At 40.1% G+C, this 16,569-nt stretch overlaps 1 protein-coding gene across 2 annotated transcripts; it reads right to left on the reverse strand.

The window, feature by feature from the left end:
* Nucleotides 1-1,080: 1,080 nt before the first annotated feature.
* Nucleotides 1,081-16,263, reverse strand: YTHDF1 (YTH N6-methyladenosine RNA binding protein F1). 2 transcript variants are annotated; one of them, XM_051633077.1, is made up of 5 exons: nucleotides 15,862-16,263; nucleotides 15,412-15,436; nucleotides 13,857-13,936; nucleotides 8,142-9,668; nucleotides 1,081-2,576 (listed from the first exon to the last, which is right to left on the reverse strand). In XM_051633077.1, the coding sequence occupies exons 1-5, from the start codon at nucleotides 15,886-15,888 to the stop codon at nucleotides 2,550-2,552; spliced, it is 1,686 nt and encodes a 561-aa protein (XP_051489037.1). In that variant the 5' UTR covers nucleotides 15,889-16,263; the 3' UTR covers nucleotides 1,081-2,549. The 2 variants fall into 2 exon arrangements, with proteins under 2 accessions (XP_051489037.1, XP_051489036.1); XM_051633076.1 differs by having other exon boundaries at nucleotides 8,066-9,668; nucleotides 15,862-16,247.
* Nucleotides 16,264-16,569: the final 306 nt, after the last annotated feature.

Raw genomic sequence — 16,569 nt, forward strand, 5'->3', positions numbered from 1 at the left:
AAGAATGCTCTCCCCTCCACAGTGTCATTTGAACACTGGGGGGGGGGAAATGCAGCTCTTTAAATTCAAATGACAGGTGACTGAAAATTAGAACAACCACTCTCCATTTCATTTCTCAACTGTCATAAGGACGGCAATTATTTTACCCACTGTTAAATTCTCTCCCCCCTGTAACTCAGACATTGCTGTACAACCCAGCTTTGGTGCTGCAGGGCCTGGAAGAAATCCCTGCGTGCTAGAGGTGTTAGGAATTTTTTCTGTACCCACAAAGCCAGAGAGCAGGTTTAGACACATCTGGACTTTTCCTTAACAATATAGCCAAACCGGTTTCAGCTAAAAGCTCTTCTCTTGGTGGTGGGGGTTTTTTTGCCCTTTTTTTTTCTTTAGAAAATATTTACCTGAAATCTACAGGTATATCACAGCAAAGATACTTGGCTTGTTTTGGTTTTGTTTTTCAGATCTAAAGAAAGAAGTAAAAGCTGTGTAACTAACTTTTCTCTGCAAGGTCCAGATGGAGCTGAATTAAATTTGGCTCTGGAATCACCACTTCAAGTGTCCTGCCTTAACAACTGAAACTAACAGCAGGTGTTTTTATCAGATAGCAATGTGTTTATAAAATGCAGTATCGCTTCAAAAAGTCAGTTAAAGAAAGGTATCAAGTCAAATTACTAGTTAGACTTAGGGAATAGAGCCAACTGCTGTAAAACAAAACATTCAGAGCTTGCTTCTACTTGGAAAGTTCTGTTCTCATCCTGGTGACCCACACCTGTGACATTGCCTCCTGAAGGCTACAGGACAACTTCCAATCTTTTCTTCAGCTTCTCTACCATACAAGGAGAAAGGAAAGTAAAAGTGACAGCCACTGTACACACGTGTATGTCCTTTGAGGAAAGGTAACATTCAAAGCAGCTGAAATGTCCCCTGCAGAACTCCATGAAACCCTTCAGCCATCAAGCACGCTGACAGCAGATATCCAAGTTGTTCAGTCTAAACACTTCTCAAACTAGACTTAATTCATGAGGGTGACTGTAACATAGGAAGACAAATGAAAGTCGTGAAAAAATGAAAATGACATCAAGCTTGCTAAATATGTATTGTTTATTAAGGCTTGTATTCTCCTAGAGGAAAAAGTTAATCTGATGCTGTCCATTACCCCTTACAGGCAGTAACAGTCCAGAGACAAAGTTATACGTTCTAAATACAAGTCTAAATGATACAGATTAAACTTTATTTAAATTGGAGGTCCTTTTGGAGTAAATAGTATTCAGAAGATACTTGTTTTCTAATATAGTAAAAGATCCTCTACAATAAACACGTGCAGATTCAGTGTGCTAGAGCAGCGGACATGAGCACCATTTCCATGCTTAATTGGAACTCCAGTTGGTGACAGGTTCTCCGTCGGTCCCCTCACTCCACAAAAACATGACAGTAAATTCAGTTTCTTAAAACAGGTTTTTTTACTCATCCAACAGAAAAAAATTAGACATACACACTGTCAATTTTAAACATCTGAGGCATAATCCATCATATTATCCGTACTATTAGTTCCTACGTTAAAGCTCAGCATTATTGGTATAAAAACTTTAAATGGCATTAGGATTTGGGGGGTGGGAGTAATGAAGGGAAGGATTAAAAATGATCTGCAATTAACTAATAACACCTGAAAGCTGAAACAGGTTTAAACACATTGTCCAAAACCCCTGCAATGTTGATAGCATCACATTATTATTTAATTAAGCTACAAAAACCGTAAAGCAGAATTATGGCTGAGAGAAAGCACCTCGCTCCCTCCCGGCAGGACATGGGAGAACAAATGCACACTGAAGCACTGCTTAACAGAATGTGGAAGGGAAAGCTTTTCCAGAGAAACAATTTCCACTGACAATTTGATTTCCTACTAGACAGAAAAAACCAACATGGCGCATTAGCGATTTTGAAAGTGTAATTGTACAGATAAATAAGGAGGCAGAGCAGCTGCACGACGTGATCAGAAATTTAGGGTTTCTCATTTCAAAACCTCTGAAGTGCAGTATCTTAGAAAGTTTGTTGTTTTTTTTTAAATGACAAAAATCAATGCATGGTTTCTTACTTCTGCCATGAAGAAATCAGGGTTTAGGAGGAGGATAAAGGAAGATTTGTCATGTATTCATCATAATGTCTATATCTGGCTAGGAACATAATTTGTGCCAAAATAAAGTCTTTGGGAAGCACTGACACTTTAGTATGCTCGTGTCCAGGTCCACATTAGGTTAATATAACTGTTTACCAACTTAAAAAAATAAAAACAGACACACCTTTATTAATGATTTCTACAGAATTTTACATAGAAAAAAGATAACAAATTAATGCAGATCCACTTGGGCAAAAATAAACTACAATGACTTAAAGATGCGACAACTTAATTTCCCCTGCACAAAAAGATATATTGGAGCTGAAAGCTTTAGTTTGTCCTGATGCCAGGATACAGCACCAGCAGACTTAAATTTTGCTTCTCATAGTCGAATTTAATATCAGTTCTAGTATATATATCAAACTGTGTATGTTTATTCTTATTGTTTGTTGCGATTCTGACGTTCCTGCAAAAAGAAAAAAAGTTAAGAATTATTTTACTCAAATGAACAAGCAAAAACTTCTTTGTACTGTAACAGCACTGATGTGATCCCAATTACATGCTTCGTTACAACATTGCTGCTACATTTTATAAATATGTTGTATATACCTGAGAAGTCCAAGGACTTGATAAATTAAGTGCAGCTTCAAGTGGAAGAGCTGGATGAATACCTGCACAGTCACTTCAAACTGACAGCAGATGATGGTCACTATGGAATATCAACAGTGCTAAGCAGAAACAGGACCTGCAATTACTTTGCTTTCTGGATTATTTTAGCTACTGCAGCAGTAGCACAACCAATAAAAGAGCAGAAAGTAGATGGCAGGTTAGTGAACTCCACAGAACTGGTATAATTTTGAAGCACTGCAACAACTTCAAAGTTGTAGGACTTGAGCTCTCTAGAAATTATCTTCCTATTCTTCAGACCTTTTCAACAATTCTGGGAGGTGCTGTGAAATGTTTGACAAGTCAGAGGGGTGGGGAAATACATCATCAGGTGGAAGCTCTGGTTTTGTGCAGTCTGGTAAAAAACACCTAGATTGAACCCAGTAATTTCTAAAAGTGCTCAGTACAGAAGCAAGTAGGCTCTTTGAAGTCTCTCTCTCAAGTATCTGCTAAACACAAACACAGAAAACAGATAAAGGCAATCTAAGGAATACCTGCAGGCATCCCTCAGCTGCTGCAAGTCTGCATCTAACTACCTTGTGCTCTCCCAGCAGCAGCCACAGTCGTGTTTCTGCCCTGCTTCACAGCAGGGGCTCTGCTCGGGCTTACAGACAAGCTGAGCAATGCAGCAAGCAACAAGGGGAGACCCTTCTCAGCAAGTGCTTCAGGAGACACACAAGTTGCAGAACACGCAAAAAACAGCAAGACAAGCTGAATAAAATGTGCTGCTGTATCTTCAGTGAATTTTTCCAGCTAACACCTCAGGCAAATTCAACAGAAAGGGCTCAGCCTCACTGTTTGCCATTTTATCTTCAGGGTGTTTAAAACACCCTGTGTACTGTGCAGCAGGCATGTAAAGCTGCACTTGGATGCACCAACGTGGCATCAAACTGGATTTCAAGCAAGAAATCCTGAGCCCAACCAACAGGCAACTCCTCAACTAACACCTTTCGATTTTACGTGTTTTGCAGAATCGTTCTGCACAGATTCATCTCAGAATTGTTTGTGTTGTGATGTAAAGCTTATTTGCAAATACACCAAACATTATAAACTGCAACAGACTGTATGTGCTGTTTCAGTTGGTCACCGCATGAAATGAGTTGGTTTTTTTTGAAATGGGCTACACTGATTTCTGCCTCCAGGCAGAATAATATTAATATTGCCATTTTCATAATAAAATTACGTCAACAAAGCCTAGTATAAATTATTAATCTATGATTTAGAATGGAAGACAGCAAAACTGTTTTACCAAAACAACAAAACAGACCATAAAAGGGGTTTGTTGATTTTTTAAAGTCTATATTCCGCCATCTTAACTGCTGACTTACAACGAACTACCAACAAAAGTGGTAGATGTACAAGAACCTATTAGTTGTGTGTTGTAATGAAAAGAACTTATGGCTGCTTGACATTTCAAACAAAAGGCGATTGGAAAAAATCTAAAACTGAAACATATCAACCCTATTTTCAGGTTTCCAAAACGGCAGTTGTTCCATTCTACTTCCATTTCTAAGGTGGCACATCCTCTTTACTCTCCCTTCATGCCCTACCACACTCATCAGCCCATTCTTTCTTATTGGCACCTTAAAGAACTATTTTTAGTTTTCTGTATAGTCACCCACTAACCCTCATCCCACTTTCTTTAAAAGTGGAAGTCTTCCATTCTCATGCGCTGGCCCCACATAAATAGAAGACAAGCCAGCACCTGAAACTTCTACCTATAAAATATGCTCATGGCATTCAGAGACTCATCTCAGCCTTCATAATTTTGTAAAAAGTGCTGCTTATTGAGCAAGTTATTAAGTAGTTCCTCCTACATTGCTGATTGCTTTCCTTCTTGGGAGGTCATCCAAGTCCTCCTTTGAAAAAGTGTTTGAAATCATATGAAGTGACAGGGAAGAAACTGATGCATAACTCTTCATGCTCTTGAGAATGGCTGCTTTTTAGAATTCTCTTCCTTACTGCTATTTAGCATTACTGCAAGCAATAACTAGCAGCTTTGTTAACAACTGATATAGCTTTGTTCATTTTGGGTCTGAAGATTCATCCAGAGCCTTCATGGTTTCTCTTCTCTGGGGGAACTCTCAAGATACCTTATAGGGGAGTTCCTGTTGCATGCTCCTCTTTCATGACATTAATATGTATAGTATTCAGACACAGGAAAAACTGGTTTTCACAAAACGTGTAGAAGCTTCCATTATAGAGACAATCATCCCTGTTAAACTTCCCTTCACCTCAGTCTGAAGTAGCTGTCAAACTTGCTACTAAACTTTATTCGTTATGGTCAGTGGGATGACGCAAAAATAAAAATATTACCTTTCTATCAGGAAACACAATTAATATTAACCTTAAAATAGAAGAGTTTTTTAATTAGTTTTGGAGGAAGGACAATATTCTGCCCTAAAGAGTTCTGTGTCAATGAATGTGTTCACAGAAAGCAGACTAAGGGAAGCACACAATGCTGGGTAAGTGCCAACGAGCAATAGCTAACACTTGACAATATTTCATCACCTGAAGGAGAACTGGCAAGTTTGGTAATTCAAGAGCTGTCTAAGACTATGCAGCTCTTCCAACACAACACCAAGGTGTAAACCCTGGAATTGCTGAGTACCTTGACACAGATCAGAGGTGATAGCACAGCAGTCCAGTCACTATGACCATCTAGTTAAGTACAGATCTGTGAAGATGAGCTGACGATCTGCCCTACCACCACATGCTAATAAATAGCAAAATCTGCAACAAGTTTATTTTCTTTACAAGCTTTTTAACTTTATAAGACAATTTTGTTAGGACTATGCAAGCATGTTCCTAAGGAAAGTCAATAATTAATGACACATTATACTGTATTTTCTTTATAAAGTAGCTCTCTTACACAGGTTGCAACTTTTTTACATTTCAAGAACATAAGCTTTGATCACAGAAGCTGCTTTCTTTCCAGACACTCTAGTGGCCCTGGAAACTGACCAAGAAATGCCAGGAGGATCAGGAGAGATTTCATGCTGCTCACTTTCTAGGCAGTTTTAAGGAAACACCAGCTAGCAATGAACTGTAAGCACCTGAAGAAAAGAACTGAAACGCTAGTGGCCTGCCTTGCGCAGATTACACAATTATTCTTCCCTACTAAATATCTGTGTATAAATTGAATTAAAGCATTCAAGCCCTCCACGTGGAGATTTTTAACAACTTTGTAATGTCAAATTAGGTCACAAGATACCTTAACTGGCAATAAAAATCTTAAATGATTCTCATAGGACAGTTAACTTTGTGTAACAGGAAGGCTTCAACTTCAATAGCATAAACTTCTCAACAGTAAGAAGTCTGTGTACCCTGCAAGAAAACTCTCCAGTAATCAACTGGACTTTCTAAAATTCTTTCAGTCAGTGAAGGGGAAACTATTAACTTACCAGACAATAACTTGATAGAATGCAATCTGACAAGCAGTATCTTTCATCCCCTGACTGATCTGCTTTACCTCTCTAGCACTGTTACATCCCCCAGTGTTTCAATTGTCTGTATACTGTCCTACTTTCTAAGCTATCTGGAGAAATCTAAGAAATGTTAAATGAGACTTTATAGTTTCTTTTCTGAATGTGTCATACAAGATAGAGCCTCCATTTTACATAAGGCAGAAAAAAAAAAGTGTTACTTTAAAAAACTGATTCTGTTATAAAGCAGTGACCTGGGTAAGAATATTTTATCACCACTTGAACTGAAGTGGGTAACAGCTGTGTATATTAAAAGAACCCAAAGAGGGATCAGGTGAACAGTTGAACATCAGCCCCCTGAGCTACTACCAAGCAAAGGAAGTTTGGTGTTCACTAAGTGGTCACCTGGATCTTCCTCAGGCCACTAAGCTCCCCATTCAAGACCAGATCTCCTCTCACCTTCCTGGTACTCACTCCTGTAACACAAACGTTATTCTACCCAACAGACTTGGCAGCAAATCACAGGAACACTCAGCATTAAAAAAAAAACCAAAACAGAGCAATCACCCTCACCCCATACACTGTAAACAGTGGGCAAAGTAACCCAGGCCTTTGGACTGATTCAGGATTCTCTCCTACACAAGGTTAACACTTCTCTTCAAGATACAGGTTGCATTAAATACCAAATAGCTAATTTCCTGCTGAAGGAATGAAGTGCTGAAGTAAAGACATTGAGGTTTTTATCCTGTGGAACCCCACAAGGAGTACACAAGAAGAACTTCAGATCCTAAGCACTCCTTCCCTGCCATGCTGAGGTATGCTATGCAGATTGGATCTTACTGCTAGGAAAAGTTGAGCTAAACAGTTCGTAAGACACTGATCTCCTTTTCTCTCACAATTCAAAGGTACAGTCTACCAAGATAGTTTAAAGCAATTTTATCTGCGCTTTCAAATGGCAATAAAACCTTTAAAGTGGCAACTTCAATTTAAGCTCCAGGAGCATGCATTAAGCCTTTGCCACAAAAAAAATTCTGGAGCAAGTGTGAGATGCACTAGTCTGTCAAATAAATGCTTTATTTGAAAAGCTATACAGAAAATGCCTATGAAACACTATGAACAACAAGCAAGTTGCAGTGTTACTTAGCTAGCAATTACACATTCCAACACCTATTCTTTTGTCAGTTCATTACCTCTAGGCTGCCTAACTAGATAAAGGCATTCTTGAAACTGAGGTCATGGGATGGAGAGAGATGTCTCTTAGAGCCATGAAAGCATAGGTAAGTTTTTAATACAATTCCTCAGTTACTGCTCAAATTTCTCTTTCTATATCTTCACTCAAAACTTCAACAATTAGTAGACAGTTTAGACCTGGGAACTGAAAACCTTTACTTACCCAAATAACACCACCTGTGACTTCAGCAATAGAAACCCAATCTTTCTAGCACTACTCCAGCAATTTTATGCACTCTCTTTTCCAGAGAGATCAATGGAACAAACAAGATCAGGCTTCTTGCTCTTAAATATGCTGTACAAATTTCCAACATCAATACAGGTATCAGCTTGGATAGCCCAGCTTCAGTCAGTGTTAAAGCCCCTTATAAATGCAAGGCAAAAGACATAGGTGGCAACCATTGGCAGAATCAAATATTTTCTAGTTTCTTACCCATTTTAAGATAAGAAAATGAATCAAACTCTAAAAAACTGGACATGTCCTTTACCTGCATTACTGCTTAGCTTTCTGCTTTGAAACCCATTAGCTATGCAACTGTCGCAGACAAACAAGCATGTTTGCTTTTCATGTTGCTAAACACACATAGAACCATCAAGCTGAGATGTACTTAGAACATTTTGAATTCCTACTTACATTTTTTCCACCATAGCAGCCTTCACATTTCATTTTCCCCGTATCTGTGTATAAAATAAATTTTTAATAAGTTTACCTTCCGCACCACCTCCTCCTCTTCCTGGCGCTTTTCATAATGAGAAAAGTCATCAAAGATGGAGGTCGTGTGCTTGTAAGTAGCAATAATTTTAAGCACTTGTTTTGCTTTTTCTAAGGGCACCTCCTGTGTATCACGGGAGTTTGTAACGGGTTTGTTGTCATTGTTCTCCAGCCTGATGTGTCGGAGCTGGTTGTTGGGCACATCCTTCACAAAGATCCACTTGACATCAAATTTCCCCTTCCACTTGTCCTGAGACCAGACACCTGCACTGGTGCCATAGTCCACAGGTGATTTCATCTCTGCTACTCCACAGAAGTGTCCACTGCCATTGACACTGAATAGCAAGTAGACTGGACCCTTGCTATTCATGGACCGAAAAGCACTGTCCAGGCGTTTGTTGCCGTGTTCTGTACTACACCAAATAGAATACTTAATGGAACGATGAATATCATCCTCAGAATAGCTCTTTATGATGAACACACGTCCATTTTTAAGGTTCCATTCAAAATCTTTAGGATTGTAGCTGTGAGCAGCTTTCAGTTTTTCAAGAACAGGATGGGACTCGCCACTTGGAACAGGGTTAGGCTGGGTGCTGCCAGCTGAGCTGCTGTCGTTGCCAGTTCCTCCACTTTGGCCAAAAGCTGCATTCCTATTGCGAGGAGCTACCCAGCGGTTCTGGGGTGGCTGCTGAGGGGTCTGGTACGGAGGCTGAGTCAATGGAGGAGGCTGATTTGGAACAGACTGAACAAGTTGTTGCTGTGGCTGTGGAACAGACTGAGGAGAAGGTATCTGTTGAGGGGCAGGAACTTTTGCCACAGGACCCTTATTGTCCCAAGTACCTATGTCCATATTATGCTTTATAGGTGGAGGAGGCAATGCTCCTCCAATTACAGGTCCAGATTTTGTTTTCATTTTAGGCTGTGGTTTTGCAGGCTTGCTAGCTATAGCAGCCCAAGAAGTTGGTTTAGATACTGGCAAGTTGACATTAGAGCCACCATTACCAGAGAGGGCACCTGTCATGCCGGCACTGTTGACAACAGAACCTACTGTTTTCACTGCAGAAGTTGTAACATCTCCACCAATCTTAAGTCCAACCATTCCCTGTTCAATACTGTTCATTCCAGGAGCTTTATTTAATGTATCATTATGAAATCCTGTTTGTCCATCCACAATGGTACCACCCAGTGAACTGGGCGGGTAGCTGTAACTGCTCCCATAGGCTGAACTTTGAGTCTGCTGTCCTTGGGATCCACTTGTTCCCCAAGCTGAGAAGGCAGGATTTTCAGGAAAAAAGTTAAACCGGTGTTGATAGATATTATTTCCCAGACCCCCAGGCTGTCCAAAAACAGCATCATGCATAAAATGATGGTCTCCATTACTGAGCTGTCCATAAGTGGTGAGATATGGGATAGGAGGATCTCCTCCTGTAGACCATGGTGCTTCACTGAGAGAATAGGGGAACCCAATGGATGGTGGATAATAACTGGACAGATAAGGATCAGTCATTGATGGATAGCTACTGTTCTGTTAAAGAAAAAAAAAGGTAACTTCAGATATAAAAAAACAGCCACAACACTGCTCATCACCAAATAGAAAAGAACAATACAGACAAGGTAATTTAATTTCTAGTTACAGTACTCCAAGAAAGATTCAGGGCTAAACTGCAGTATCTGGGCATTTATAATACACCACAGGACTAGCGGCTTATAATGAAGTTAGTACTCGATTTTGAGACCACGCAGGCTTAGTCACATTACTAAGGGTATTCAGTAGATTCTTCCAGCATTATTTTATCTACCAATATCCCAAAATATTCCAAGGCACTTACATAACAATATACTGTGTTTTCCACAGCACTATAGATATTTAGCTTTTCCAGATCTCTACATGGGAGAAGTTTTAGACAAAAGTACTTTAAGATGACAGCATGTAACTTTTGCAAGTCTCTTCCTCCTGCAGCAGTGAAATTACAGATGTGCCAGGCTGTTCCTGCCTGTCCTTCCAAATGGACCATTTTTCTACTCCACAATATAAGAGACTGACTGGTTATAAACCAGCAGATCCCCCTCTGAAATTCTAGGTTTTCCTCCCCTTTAACTGCTTCTCAGACCAAGCAGAGAAACCTTTCCTTCCACTCTAGATCTCCAGCTGACACCTCACTATGAAGCATTCTGCATGTTTCCCATATCCAACAATGCAACAGAACAAAACACAATATTCAAAAACAGGCTTTATTCCTCTTTAAATAAACTTGAAGCACATATATTGGAAACCTTCCAAACTGGCACTCTAACTGTAATTACCAGTGAGGGGGAGGGAAGGTTAACCTCTCCTGTTAATGAGTCCAACAGCAGCTAGCCTTTCCTTACTCATGAAGTAAGATTATTTTGGGAACAGGAACTTAGATTTTTCTCAAACTAGAAGATTTCAAACTTGAAAAACAATATATCTGTAAAAATCAGCAAAACTGCACTGAAACTTCAATCAGTTTTTAAAAAATAAGCTTGCTTCTCATCTCATTCAAAAAATGAAGTAAAAACACTCCTTGCTGAAGATAAGCATAATGGCCAACTGATAGTCACTTTCACTGCTCATTTTTCAGTCACTCTCAACCATGACACTCCAAAGCCAGAGTAATTCAATACCTTTACTTTCCATATACAGAATGATACCATAAAATGACCCTGAGACTTGTCTACAGCACTACTAACACTTCTGAGATCCAAACACCCTAAATCCAATGCTATTGATTCAAAACCAGTAATCTCTGCCACTGGTCATGCTGCCTTTATTCTACCATTAACAAGAGGTAAACAACCCACCTTCCTGTGAGACAATCCTCTAAATTTTGTTAAATTTTCTGAGATGTCAAAGCTAAAACAATCATTATTTAGCTTATGAAAACATAATTTTTCTGGAAGACTTTGAGATTGCTGCGTTACTCTTAAAGTGTTAATAAAAATAAAAATGTAAAAACCAATGCAGACGAAAGGAAGGAAGCATCAATAGTTATGAGATATTTATGTTCACATACTACACAGACTTAGACTTCATCAAGACCAAAAGGAATAAGCTTAAAGAAAGCAGGTGTTTCATCCTAAAATATTTCTGCTAAAGGATTCTAGACAATTTCTGACACTGTCACCTCCTAGCAAGCAGTCTCTAAAGTTTCCACAAGGATTCTTAACAAGATTAAAGGAAAGTTTCAGCAGACATCCTTACAAAACATTCAATCTATTCTGACTGGCTTTATGCCAGAGCGTGTAAAAGAAACCCTGACCGAAGTCCTTCATGGCAACAGCAGAACATTCATTTCAACAAACGTATCCTTGACCTTTCTGCACCCTCCCATATTTCTTTAAAAAAAACCCACACAAACAAAACAAGCAAACAACAAAACCCAAACACCATTTTGTTGATTAGGAAGGGAATCCTTTCTCCCTAAGTGTGTTGCTTGCCAGTGATTCCCTGTTACTCACTAATAATCTGAACAGGACACAGGGGATGCCTTTCTTGCTTTGAGTGCACATGGATGCTCTGCACCACACAGCTCCCTTTGCACTTCCAAGTACTTTTAGTGTGCTTTAAAACAAAAAGCTACCACGCCTCAAATGTGATCTGTATTAGCTAATTAGAAACTAGAACCTTTATGGAAGGAAAAGAAGGCACCACTACTGAGGTGCAGTTTGCAACAGAAAGGTGGAAAACAATTCTGTTTGATGATCTAACATGCTCAATACTCATTTCAAAGACTAATTTGTATGAAATTAACACTGTATTTGATCTTTAATGTCAAATACTTCACTGTGTCAGGTGGAGTTTTAAGTATTTTTTTGTAATTTCTTAAGTACTCATCTCAAAGTGCAGTTGGTTTAAAATCTTTTTTTGTAAGTCACTTGTAATTTGCAGTAATTTTAAAGGGCTGAATAAACCCACCTGAATAACTAGATAATGAGGCTTTGTTCAGAAACATGGTTGTCTTCAGTACAAAATCTCACAGTCCTAATTAATGCTACTGTCACTTTCCACTTAAAATTGTAAGACAACCTACACAATTGTTTCTTGTAGCATTCCAATTCCTTACTGCAGCATAAATAAACCAGTCTCTGGAGCTACACTTTCCTATAAGGAAGCTTCATTAGAACTATGGAAATTCTAATAGTCATGGCCATTTTTTCATTTAAACCTAATAACTGGGCTTGTTGACAGCTAAGACAAATTTCTTAGAATTAAACTATGATAGATGGCTTTACATTTTTTCTATATGAAGTTTAATGTTCAGTATATTTCACATCAGAAAAACATGGTTTTTTTGGTTTTCAGTAATTAAAATTGACATACAGGTGTGATGAAGTGGAACTTCAGAAAAGTAGAGAAAGGTGAAAACCTCAATTTATTTAAAAACTAATTTTGAACTAAAAAAAAAAAATTTTACTTCCTTTCTTTCCCCCCATGAATTTCCTGCTTTTATGTGCTACAGCACTCTAATTCTAGAGAAGAGGGAACGTTTCCCATGAAATAATTTTAACTTTGCCGAAGTCTGAAGAAGACATCTATGCTGCAGAGGACTACAAAGCTTAGTTCAAGAGCCAGAACACACCCAGTACAGAGCTCAAAAGACAATTCTCGTTGTCATATAAACACTTGTCCTGCCTTCCCCACTGGTGTGCCTGGATTGGTTCCAGGACAGAAATGAACTAAAGTCTACCTAGATTGCACTGAAGTTTGCACCCTCCTCAATAGCTGCCATGATCCAAAACAAACTCCTAACACTGTTCCATCTACCTGACTGCCCCAACAAAAATGTTTAGTATACCTTGAAGACCACAGATACACAGCATATGGACATTTTGCAAGCAAGTTCAGTGTTGTTACCAACATTAACATTGGCATCAATCAGCTTCAGGTTGAATTATACATTTCCCTTTTAAAACCCAGCAATCAGCCTTTCTGCCAAGACATAACAAAGTAGCTCTGGCAGGTCTCCCTCTGAAATGGAATTCTATATTTGTGAAAGAAAATTTCTTGTATCTCCAGTTTCTATACATTTTGTTTCTATACATTTTAAAGATTTGAAAGTTTAGTTGAAAACTACTTCAATTAGAAGATTTTTTTCAATTATAATGATATTTAAGTTGTGGATGTTGATTTAATATACATCATAATGAACTGGGTTATACTTGGAGTTCACATTACAGTGCCTTAAAGTAACATAATGTGATTCTTAAGATGTTTCAGAGAACAGCAAAGAACAATATTGCTGAAGTGCAAAAAGCAAGTGGGACAAGAGATCTAGGAAGCATCAAAACAGAACTTCAGCTACTCTAATTCTAAGGATTGTACAAATTATAGAAATCAGGAGAACCTAAAAGCAGAGCCTTCAGATTCCCACATGCAGTTTGTCTCTCAAAAAGCTGTAAGATCAAACAGTCTGCCACAATCCAACTGTATCAATCACCTGCAATTTGAAGAGCAATCAGCAGACACTAGTTGGAGCATTAGATTCATTTTCACTTGTAGCCATCTGGATATTCAGAGTACTATTAGCTTTGTGAGCACAAATGCTAGTTGTATTACCAAGTAACACAATATGCCAGTCATTTCTTTTTCCATTTCTATTTAAGGAATTTGCTCCCTCAACACAATCCCATGAATTGAATGCCAACAGCATGCCTAAGAAAAAAAAATAATCTAAGTTAAAAATACACTAACCTGATTTGACTGCCCAGAAAGGTAGGGTTCAAAATCGTTGTCATGAACTGTATCCTTCTGATGCAACGAACCATTTTGTACTGGAATAGAAAGGTTACAACAATTTGTAGCACTGCTCAGTAGCATTTCAGTAGAGAGTTCTACCCTATGATTTTTTATCAACAGCCATACTACTCCTTCACAACACCAAGAGTCACAGGAAGACCAAGGGATGATCATTTTCCCCCCACAGTTTCTCTTTATGTTATTGCTTATAAAACTAAATTTCATTCACTTTTAAAATTAAAACAATTTAAAACATTCTACAGTTAAGAATTAATAGACAACTCTTGTGAATTAACTCTGAATAATAAAAAAAGTTATTGACAAGAATTTGGTGAAAAAATATTGGGAAACATCATCTATTGTTCTGGCCCATCATTAGAACTCCCAGAAACTAATTTCAATTCTCTCAGCATGTGTTATTCACTGCTTGCTTCAGTTAAGTTGGCTAAAATAAGATGAGGTGAATGCCTTGATATACTGACATTTTCAGGAAAATTTAAGTCTCAACATTCTCATGTGTAAAAGGGAGATCTGCAATAATCACAGGCCTACTTAAGCATAAATTGATGCATAAAAAGCATTCAGAAACCATCACTGAAATACATACAAAACCAAACCTGTGATTAGGTCACTTCAACTGATTTCAACTGTTTGCTTTAAATTTAAGAAAACCAGGTCAAACACATTATGAGACAGTTGTTTTATTTACTTGTTTCAGGGAACAGCTAAACTACAAGGAAACTAACACTACACCCAAGAGGATGTTTAGCAAACAAGTTTGGAAATTGACCAGGATATTTCTGCAAAGTTTGTCAAGGAGAGTAGAGGTAAAACTGTATTTACAAACACTGGAAAAAGTATAAAAACTTTCTGTAACTAAAAGTAGCTGCATGCTTAAGGTAGGTTTATTTATACTAAAAAAGCATTTTTAAGTTGAATATTGTTAGCTTCTAAATCCAAACAGTTACACACATACCAGCAACCATAGTAATAATCAAAGTATATTCTTTGATTACTTGTTATTAAATTTAATTTCAAATGAAGATGAGAATTATCATAAAGAGCTTATTATCTCATCAGAAGTTAATTATTTATTTTAAATTCTTTAAGTAATTAAGTTCATAGGTTTATACAAGACAGCTAGAACATACATCAATCAACAACAGACATAACAACTGTATTCATGCAGCAGATTATACAAAAGTATGTACAAATATAAAGTGAACAGGCACATCTTTGTAACTTTATGTAGAAATCTGCTTGATTTCAAGGAAATGAAGACCATTATTATGTTTAGAACTAGACAGAAACTCTTTCCCACTGTAAACTCAACAGCATAAGATAGGATGCAAGCAAGTTTGTACAAATAACAGTTTATGTTATTCTTGAAACAAAGCACAACTTCCTTTGTTCCAGATGTTATCCATCTGTTCCCATCACCTACAGGTACCTGCACAATTCATCTGTTACAGTAACAATTTAAACGACCAGACTGGAGAACGATCCTCACCTTTATTATCCTGTCCTTTCGGTCTCTGAGAAGCCATAGCACATGAGTTGGTAAAGGAAAACAAAAATAAAAAAAAAAAGAGAAGCAAAATAAAAGTTCATGTTAAAAAAAAGACTTACATTGTCACTGTAAAACACATGGCTTTTGAGAAGAGATAAAAGACTGATGAAAACGGCTAACAACATATCAGGCTCGTTTGGACTGGGGTTGAGGAGCATGTTTCACGTCTCATTCAGCACTGGCCTGCCTTGGAAATGGCTACAGCTCTCGAAAAGCAGTGGGCACATGTTGTGCCCACGGGGGAAGATAACGAGAAAGATTCATATCCAAAGAAGCCAGGAGGGAGAGGAAAAGCCCCTCCCGGGCCAGACGCAGGCACCGGCCTGCAAGGGAAACCCCCCGCCCCCGGGCAGGGAGGAGGTAGGCCCCGCGCCTCGCTCCGCCACTTACCTGAGGGTCAACGCTTGTGGCAGACATAATTCATGTACAGGGCCGCCGTGGTTCAGCAGAGAGGGCCGGGGGAGAAGGCAGAAGGCGCTCCGAGGCCTGGCGGAGCGGCGGCGGCGCCTCTCCCCTCAGGCGGCGGCCGGGGAGGGGAAGGGGCCGGGGGGGAGGGAAAGGGGCCGCTGGCGCGCGCGCTGCCGCTCGGCGCCTCCTCAGAGAGCCCAGGGGTCGGTAGCCCCGGCGCCGGTCCCGCGCCTCGCCTCCTCGCCTCACCCTGCCGGCCCCGTCTCCTCACATACCCCCGGGCCGCGCCGCCCGGGCCTGCCCGCTGCCGTGGGGCCGCAGCGAGGGATGGAGCCGGAGCCGCCGACTCCAATGGCGGCGGGCGCCGGGCTGCGCTGACGTCAGCGCCGAGCGCGCGCGGGGCGCGCCGGGAAAAGCAGCGCCGCGCGCGGGCGGGAGGAGGAGGAGGGAGGGAGGAGGAGGAGGGAGGCGCGCGCGGCGGGCGCGCACCTGCTGCGCACGCGCGGGGGGCGGGCTGGGCGCGCGCGGGGCAGCGCGGTCCCTCAGCGCCTCAGCCCTGCCCGGGGCCTCAGCCCTGCCCGGGGCCTCAGCCCTGCCCGGGGCCTCAGCCCTGCCCGGGGCCTCAGCCCTGCCCGGGGCCTCAGCCCTCAGGCAGCCTCCCTGCCCCTGGGTTCCGCCGGGCAGGCCCGC

The sequence above is a fragment of the Apus apus genome, chromosome 15 (genome assembly GCF_020740795.1).
Source record: "Apus apus isolate bApuApu2 chromosome 15, bApuApu2.pri.cur, whole genome shotgun sequence".
NCBI classification, from domain to species: domain Eukaryota; kingdom Metazoa; phylum Chordata; class Aves; order Apodiformes; family Apodidae; genus Apus; species Apus apus.